Source organism: Glycine max, chromosome 9, assembly GCF_000004515.6.
Source record: "Glycine max cultivar Williams 82 chromosome 9, Glycine_max_v4.0, whole genome shotgun sequence".
Taxonomy (NCBI): domain Eukaryota; kingdom Viridiplantae; phylum Streptophyta; class Magnoliopsida; order Fabales; family Fabaceae; genus Glycine; species Glycine max.
In genome coordinates, this window is record NC_038245.2 from 5,252,829 (window position 1) to 5,262,923 (window position 10,095).

General features: G+C 28.4%; 1 protein-coding gene across 1 annotated transcript; it reads left to right on the plus strand.

The window, feature by feature from the left end:
* The first annotated feature begins 1,797 nt into the window (after positions 1-1,797).
* On the plus strand, positions 1,798-9,403 carry LOC100776305 (30S ribosomal protein S12, chloroplastic). Its single transcript, XM_006587950.2, has 6 exons — positions 1,798-1,842; positions 1,915-1,953; positions 2,073-2,177; positions 2,980-3,273; positions 5,733-5,804; positions 9,338-9,403. Exons 1-6 carry the CDS (start codon positions 1,798-1,800, stop codon positions 9,401-9,403), a joined length of 621 nt encoding a protein of 206 aa, XP_006588013.2.
* The last annotated feature ends 692 nt before the right edge of the window (positions 9,404-10,095 follow it).

A 10,095-nucleotide genomic window follows, 5' to 3' on the forward strand; every position in this document is an offset into this window, starting at 1 on the left:
ATCTTCCTCTAGGACTAGCATTCCCTTCACCTACATTTCCTATATAAATCATTGTGACTGAAAGTTCAAATCCTTTTTCCAATTTTATCTTTCGAAATTTAACCAATACACTATACATCATGTTGTCTTGATATTTGATCTACCAAATATGTAAACTATGAATGTGCATTTCTAGTTTCTATACTGGTCAATCATGTGTTGAGATTGAAACTTTAGGGTAACGTACGTTGAGTTGATCATAAATATTACCCATGTCCATATCTCTATACTCACAATGTAAGTATAGTTTTAGATTCTAATACTATATAAATATTACCCATTGCCATTATCTCAGACTTCAATCCATATATTCACCATCCGAAACTTTCCTAACTAGTAACTACATGGCTACACACTATCACAATTCTACCGTCATTGTATCATACCAGAATGCTGATTATATATATATATATATATAAATTTAGATTTTAAAACTTAATTTACAATATGTTTAATTAATTCAACCACTACATTACTGTACATGTCCAAACATTTCAATTCTGATGTTGAAATGTTAACAAACACCTATAGGTTGGTCTACGACTTCGAGATAATTGAAGTGATAATCTCATGCTGCAAGGACTTATGTGGGATCAGGTACACCAGGTTGCCAAAGAGTCTTTGCCTTTATGAAACTCCCATGTTCATTACGGGTACATAGGCCAACACCAAAACAGTGTTCATTGCCAAATACGTACTGCAGCGTCAATGTTCAACTTCAGCAATCATGCATTTGCTGGAGTCCATACTGGAGCAGATTGATTGAGAGAGTTGGGGTATGATTATGAAAATTCTCATTCTGCTATTTGTTATAATGTCTGAACCACTACCTGTTTTTATCCTCTATTTGCTTTTTTGGGGTTTATTCAGTAAGCTTGGAATAGTGTGGAATTAATTTGTTTTTTTGTATCTTGAGGGCTGAGGCAACTTTCTGACCGTTTGATTTTATGCGGATATTTTTAAAATTGCTTAAAGGTTAGTCTTTTCATTTGCCAATTTATCTGCACATTTCGTGTGTCTGAATATTTGAAGGTATTGTTTGGCCCATGCTTTGATTTAAATCATTTTGGCAACACACAATCAGAAATATTTTGAGGTCAATCATTTTTAAGTTCACCAGGCTCTGTAATAAAATAAAACAAAATGAAGATATCACACCATCTAAATTAGTTAATTTTGTATACCTTTAATTAATAGAAAATAATTATAACATTGTGATACGTATATTTACCTTCACTCCATCCCAAAGTTTTGGCAAGCTGCTGTTTGGCAATATATTACAAGTCTTTCGGTAGAAAAATTTTCTGGCAAGGATTTTAGAGGGTAATTATACCAATAAAGAAATTTTAGGTCAGTTGCCAAAAATTGAAACCCTTCAGCAATAATACAATGTTGATCGAATATTAGAGGGCTTAACTTTTGCTTCTTAATAGTTGACAATTGAATTTGTATGCTTCTAATGGCCTTAATACCTGCCATCAGTGCAGAAAAAAAATGTTTAAACATAATTATAAGCCTGATTTCTCACACACAAAAAATCAAATGTTATTCACATGTTAAAAGCCCGATTTCTCACACAAAGCTCACACCAAGAGGCAGAAAGTGGAGTGCAGCCAAGGGTGATTTTCCAGCACTATTTAGTTCAATATTGAATAGTTAGTTCTGTTGATTTACTTTTGTGCCGGGCAAGTTTCTCTTGGCTACATTTCACTTTTCCTGTGAAGGTGTGCTTTTTGTGAAGTTTTTTTTTTTTCAACAATGGGGACAAACCCTTTGTTGTTACTTTCTTGCTTTGGTTTTCTGGTACTGCTTACCACCAGTTGTTGGCTTCAACTTTGTAACTCACATTTCTCCAACTATTATACTGGTGTGCAGGCTCTTGAAATACTCACTGGCTGCTTCATTCTCGTCCAGGTAATTTTGACTTGCGCTCCATAGTTTAGAATATGAAGACTGTACATTTACTTTCACCATGATATGAGTGTAGTCTAGAATCAGTTGATTTCTTTTTAATTTTGCATGCAATTCCACAGGGAAACACAATTGCTGTTATGGGTTCATTCATAGGATTGAAGCAAGTCAGAAGAATTGTTGAAGAATGCATGATGAATAAAATGCATCCTGTATACAACATTAAGGTTATAGAGCGCTACTACCATAGTTTTAAAAATCAATCTAATTAAGGCACTCGATCTAGGGATGACAATGGGTGGGTCGGGGTAAGTTTATCTATCTTCATCTCCCTTTTCACAAACAAGTTCAGGTTTGGATTTAAAAAAATTGTGGGGTTGAAAAATGAAATCCAATTCCATTCCCATTGGATTTGAGTTTAGGAAAATACAAATTTGTCAAAAGTCCATCTTACATTTAAAAAGATATTTGTTTATATGTTTTAAATAAATCATAAATTAAGTTATTAATGATATTTTAATTCAATCAATATATATAATTCAATAAAAAATAGATAACCTAAACATATTTAAGAATAAATTATATTTTTGGTCAAATGTATAATTTTTAATTTTTTATAATTAGAAATATAATTATAAATTATTTATTTAACTATTTAAATAATTGTTCTATATTTTAATAATTATATAGTTAATAATTACATATAATATATAATAATAAAATTATATATAAATATATAACTATATTGTTAATAATTATAAAAATATATGTAATGGAGTGAGTAGGAGGTGTGGTGGGGAGTGAGATACTTCTTTGAGAAAAAGGGATATATTCTTCTTTGAGAATAATAAAAAAGGAAAGTGTTCAATTGGAACATGAAAACGTGATAGAATTGGTCCTAGTTAGTCTTCGGAACGGAATAGAAGAAGGGGAGAGATTCTCGAACCGAACTAGGAAACAGATCCAATGACTTCAAAAGAATTGAACGAGGAGTCATATGAAGTGAAAATTTCATGTACGGTTCTGTAGAGTGGCAGTAAGGGTGACTTATCTGTCAACTTTTCCACTATTACACCCAAAAAACCAAACTCTGCTTTACGTAAAGTTGCCAGAGTACGCTTAACCTTTGGATTTGAAATTACTGCTTATATACCCGGTATTGACCATAATTTACAAGAACATTCTGTAGTCTTAGTAAGAGGGGGGAGGGTTAAAGATTTACCCGGTGTGACATATCACATTGTTCGAGGAACCCTAGATGCTGTTGGAGTAAAGGATCGTCAACAAGGGCGTTCTAGTGCGAATCCGAATCTGATTCTCCAAGTTGGAGAAAATTTAACTCCGACATGAGTCAAATCAAATTTTTTCCCTCAAAATTGAGACAAGATTGAAAAGGTATCCACATGTTTAGTTTTTATTGTCATACCTAATTTGATCAATGGATCAATGGTTGAATAAGTATGCCACTAATTGACTTGCATGATCCCATTTGTATTTTTAAAGTGTTCTTAGGACATTCGTTAAGAAATTAAAAGGAATTTTTGTATTAGGATGCATAAAATTTTGTTATGATTTTTTTATACTTTTCTATAATTTTTGCATTAAATATTTTCTCTTTTAATTCCTTAATCATTAGTTAGCAAGACCCTTAACATAATATGAAAATTTTATATTGTGCTTGTCTTTCAAAAAAAATGTCCCAAAAGAATCATTACTCATAAATATAATTACACCATCAAATACATAAAACATTTAAGCATAGAAACTTCTTAAACATAACAAATTGAAAAAGTAGTATTGAAAACAAAATCAATAATCACATTACAATAATCACCTTCTTTTATATATATATATATATATATATATATATATATATATATATATATATATATATATATATATATATATAGAAGATAAAAATAATACAAATAAAATTTAGTTCAGTTGATTGAATTTGGTGTGTAAGTGTTACAAATATTCTGATATGTTCAATTTTTATGAAGAAAAAAAAGAAACTAAGAAAAATTGGAAATTAAAAGTATGAGTTTTCATAACCAATGAAATTTAGTCATATAGCAAAAGTTAAATTGAAAATTAAATTTTAAAAATGATGTAAGGGTAAAATATTCTTAACGAAATAAATCAAGATGGAATTACATTGGATAAGATATCCTCATAAATGACGCAAAATATGTTACAAGAAATTTAGATAAGTTATAAAAAAGAATTTTTTTAATTATTTATGCATATCATTCATGTAATCTGTTTTTTTTTGAGCTAGTCATTCATGTAATCTTAAATAATAATAATAATAATAATAATAATAATAATAATAATAATAATAATAAAAGTATACCGTACACACACCAAAAAGTTTTCAAATTTTATTCACGTACAATTTTTTTAATTAATGCAATCTCTCTATTTTTTAAATTATGCAAATTTGATCTCTTTGATGAATTTCTTTAATTAGTTGAAATTTTGTTTCTCATTTTCTGTCCAAATACTTGGTATTTATGATGAATTTGGGATACTAGTAATTTTTAAAGTTCAGAAGAGATTTAGTGAAATTTTGATAATAAAAAAATGAAGAATTTTATAGAATGTGAGATTCGGACTTGAAGTGAGAAGAAAATTAAGAGGAATTTTTCCTTAAAAAACCTTTTTTGTTTTCACTTTTACTTACAAAAACATCATCTTAAATTTAGTCATTTTTTGTTTCTCTCAAATATTTTTACATGAACATAAAAAATATTTTTCTCTATTTCTGAACCATTTTTTTAAAACAGGAAATACATTGAAAATTAGGTGATAATTATGTAATTCAAAGTCAACACGAAAAAAGATCATGAAAATGAAAATAGAAATAAACAAGGCCTATCATTTTTAGTAAAATTTGACATTTTGGTTGGTGAATTTGGAAGAAGAAAAGGTTTAAACAATTTCTGTATATGAAATTTGAAAGAGAGATCAAAATTACTTGATTTTAAAAAAGAGATATAATTAATTCAAAAATAAAACCTAGAAGATGAAAAATACTTACAAATGAAATTAAAGAAATAAAAAGTTAATTTGAAAATTTAAAAGGGCATTTTGTCTGTAACTGATGTTTTGAGGGTAGCACATTCCACTTTAATTTGGGCTTCTATCAATAAAAGCAATAGCCATAGGAAATAGATTATGAAAGATGATTGAGATCCAATTTTGAGGTTTATCTTCAGGAGTTGATATGGTACATCCCCTGTGGGTATCTTAGGTATTTCTTTGGGATTCTAACCTAATGAGTGCATCAAACTTTGCTCTCAAGTGTGCATTATCTAGGAGCAATTTGTGAATATATAAACACTTCATCTTGGCCTTCAAATGATAATGACAACACCAATTCCACAACTACTTACTGCACTGCTTATATTGACCCTTTTCTTTTATTTCCCCCCTGGGGTAGTTTGTCTGTATTGTATCTAACTATATTGTTCTGATAGTTTGTAATTTATGAAATAAATTCTAAGGTGTCATTGGTAATTTTTGTGACATTTCAGATTGATATACAATTAGAAACTGGAGAATACTTTTTAAGTAACAAGAGGAAATCAAGAGAAGCAGGAGAAGCAGGCTGAAAAAACTGCAGAAAAAAAAGGAAAAGAGAAGAGGCCTTTATCCCACCCAAGGTTTATGTCATTATTTATTTTGCGATTTTCTCTACTATTCACAAAAATTATGTCGTGAGAATTATTTTATAGCTTTCTTCAGTGTTTTATAAAACTTTTATTTGCACTCTTTAGGAGCCTGCAAACCTGGTGGATAAATCTGAGGATGCTAACAGTAATGTAGCTGACATGGCAATGTCCTTAAAGGTGAATAAGTTTCTAGCCGAACTTAATTTATTAAGATTTTCTTTCTTTCTTGCTTGACCAGTTGAAATTGTAACTTTCTTTGCCAGACAAACAAAGAAGTTTGGGAAGCGTAAATCTGAAGAAATTATAAATGCCGAGACATATATTATTGGATCATCAGAACAAGCATCGGGAAAGAAATCCAAGAAGCAAAGGTCTTAAACATAATCTTCATTTTGGAGATGAAAAATGAGCATGTGATGTCTATGTGAATTCAATCAAGATCTTCTGCTTCCAATGTCTTTGCAGTAACAGTTTTGACACCAATGTATTTTGAGGCATAGTTGTTCATTCCATTTGTCATGGATGAGTGCGTGGCATCGTGTATCTTATTGTAGTTGCCAATAGACAGTAAGTCAGTAAAACATTTATTGTAACTGCCAATGTACACTACCTGTTCTTTAAGTTTAACATCTTTTCCATTTCAAAAACATTGTCCGACACACATGGTGATGCTATATCTGTAGTTTTGACTATGTGATTTATTTGTTATATTTGTTCTAGTCCCAAATTTAGAAAAGGGAAAAAGAATCAGAAAACATTTATTCGAGCATTAAAAAAAAAACATTCGAACTTACCACTAGAGTTGTTTTCAACGAAATCAAGATGAAGTCACAAAATCAGTAAGATATGTGGATTTTGTTTTAATTTTGCTTTGGTAAGTTTAATAAGTTTATAGAGCGCTATTACCATAGTTTTAAAAATCAATCTACTTAAGACACTGATCTCAATCTACTTAATTTAGACACTGATCTAGGGATGACAATGGTGGGTCGCAGTAAGTTTGTCTATCTTCATCTTGGTTTTCACAAAAGATGGATCAGGTTTGAATTTATAAAAGTTGAGAGGTAGAAAAATGAAATCCAATTTCATTTCTATCGGATTTGGGTTTAGGAAAATACAAATTTGCGAAAAATCCATCTCACATTAAAAAAATTGTTTGTTTATATGTTTTAAATAAATCCTACATTAAGTTATTAATTGTATTTTAATTCAATCATTATATATAATTCAATAAAAAATAAATAATCTAAACATATTTAAGAATTAAATTATATTTTAATTTAGCTAAATGTATAATTTTTAATTTTACTATAATTACAAATATAATTATAAATTATTTATTTAACTATTTAAATAACTGTTCTATATTTTATTAATTATATAATTAATAATTACATATAATATATATAATAATAAAATTATATATAAATATATAACTACATTACTAATAACTATATGTGTAATGGAGTACCTAGGATGCACGGCGGAGAGTGACATACTTGAATTCATATCTGTTTCTCCAAGTTGGGAAAAATCCAACCCCGATACAGGTTAAAACGAATTGTTTCCGTCAAAATTGAAGCAAAACCGAATAGGTAATTAGTGTTCAATTTTTATTGTCATACCTAATTTTATCATTGGGTCAATAGTTGAATCAGTCAGACATTAATTGACTTGCATGATCCTATTTGTATTAAAATAATACAAATATTAATAAGTGTTCTTAGAACATTCATTAAGAAATTATTAAAAGGATTTTTTTTTATTAGGATGCATATAATGGTGTTGTTATGATACTCTTTCATAATTTTTGCATTAAGTATTTTCTCTTTTAATTCCTTAATCATTAGTTAGCAAGACCTTAAAATAATATGAAAATTTTATATTGTACTTGTCTTTAAAAAAAAAGTCCCAAAAAATCATTACTCATAAATATAATTACACTATCAAGTACATAAAGCAATAAAGCATTTAAGCATAGACAATTCTTAAACATAACAAATTGAAAAAGTAGTATTGAAAAAAATCAATAATCACATGACAATAATCACCCTTCTTTAGTTCGAACTAGATGTGTGAATTTTGTGAATCTTCTTGTATCGTTTTCAATTTTTATGAAGAAAAATAAGAAACTAAGAAAAATTGAAAATTAATATTATAAGTTTTCATAACCAATGAAATTTAGCCATATAGGAAAAATTGAATTGAAAATTAAATTATAAAAATAATGAAAGGGTGAAATCTTCTTAACAAAATAAATCAAGATAGAATTAGATGGGATACGATATCCACATAAATAACTCAAAATATGTTACAAGAATTTAGATAAATTCTCAATTTTTTTTAAAATTATTTATGCATACCATTCATGTAATCTGTTTCTTTTGTAGCTAGTCATTCATGTAATAATAATAATAATAATAATAATAATAATAATAATAATAATAATAATAATAATAATAAAAGTATACCGTACACACACCAAAAAGTTTCCAAATTTTATTCACGTACAATTTTAAAAACATGCATACCAAAAAATAAAGTATTGAAGATTGCAAAAAAGGAACCATAATTAAATTGACAAAATATAAATTTAAAAGATAATATATTGAGAGGATAAAAAAAAGAAAATAATATGTTGAGAGATTCATTCTTTATAAAATATATCATGATTAAAATTACGAGAAAGATAAGCATAATCAAATAAAAAAACATAAATCTAAAATTATAAAAATATTTAAAAGGATATTCTACAAAAGATTGGGTTCTTCTGAAAAATATATAAAGACGTCAAAGTGCAATACTTGGTTTCCAAGAAATAAGACAGTGTATATAGCACTTTTGAATTGATCACAAAAGTTGTCAAAGGGATGGAGTGGTGAGATCATTGTTGCAAGTTATGTCAAACAAGAGTGGAAAACATCATCGATGAGTCTTCAGGCAAATATTGCAGGTGAAGTATTAGTAACAATATTATTCTTCGTATTTTCTTTCCTCGTAAGGTTTTTGGGAAAACTACTATTATATTTTCACGCCATTATCGATTTTTGAATGTCTTGTTGCAGCTCTTGCACCATGTGCGGGAAGATTTTATCAGACTTGGGTAGCAATTCTAGAAGAATAAAGGAAAACAAGAAGAGGAACGTAAAAAATGTGAAAAAAGAACATGTAAGTACTAAGGTCTTGGTTCGTTTTTTTTTTTTTTGTTAATAAAGATTTTGCCAATAACTTGCTATGTAAATCTAAATTAAGTTTTTATCTGTTGATACGTTTTTGTTAGTTTAGACTTTAAAGTGCACCTTTAAAACTATCTTCTCTGGGATTGATTGTTCTGTTTCAATAATTTGAAAAGTAGGTCAAATTTTCATGATTATGAAGCTCTGGAAAACTCAAGCTTGGAATTGAAATAAGAGAATCATGATCCTTGATTTTAATTTGTTTATGTCCCTATTCATCTCCTAAATTGTGGACTTCATCTTGAAGGATCCTACATTCTATTAGACAAATAAATACTTGCATGCATGTATAGATGCATGCCATGATTTCACCATACCTGAGTTGCCTGTCTGTGAATGCTTCCTTTTTTGTGATATTGAGCTCTTAAACTCTGACTTGTTTATTTATTTTTTGTATTTGAGCAATCATTTTCTAATGTGCACAGTTAGATCATTTAATTGACAATATGTTGTGTGGATGCATCTTTATTGCAGGTTGCAGCTTCTAAGGATTGTCAGAGCAAGGGAGCTCAAGTTTCTGATTCTGAAAGTGCTGTTTAGTGTGTTGTAAATGAAATATCTCATTTAACATTAAGATGAAGGGAGTAGTTTTCATTTTATTTATGTTTAGAATAATGTGTTTAAACACATGAATAATTAGTACCATATCTATTGATACCAATTAAGTCTATTCTGCCTTAGACACATTAATCAATGAATAAAAATATCTCAGTTTTTATGACTTTGTTTTCCTTTTTACTCTAGATTAGGTTATTTTTCGTTGATAAAGTTTTAGCATTGTAACAAAAGTTGATAGAACAAAGTTGCAATTGATAACCACCATTTTTGTTTTTCTGAACAAATATGGACCGTGGATGAAAAATTTATCGTATGATTTATTTTCTTTATGCTTGTTGTTGTGAATAAGTCTATTATCATTGATGCAATACTCTGTATTTGGAAAAGTGGTAAACGTAAATTTCTTAAAGAAATATATCAATTATGTACATTTACAAATGCATCAACTGAGATGAGAGCCACATAATGACACTTTAAGCTGACAAAATTGGTAGAACTAAAAATGTAAAATGAAGTACAAATGTATAACGACATGTGAAATATTGACTTGTAAAGGTTGAGTGGTTTTATACATTATCGATAATATAGCCATGATATAAAATATGAAAATAAAATTAAAATATTTGCAAATTTAATGAAGCATGTGATGTCACACATAGAAGGAATCGTTGTTC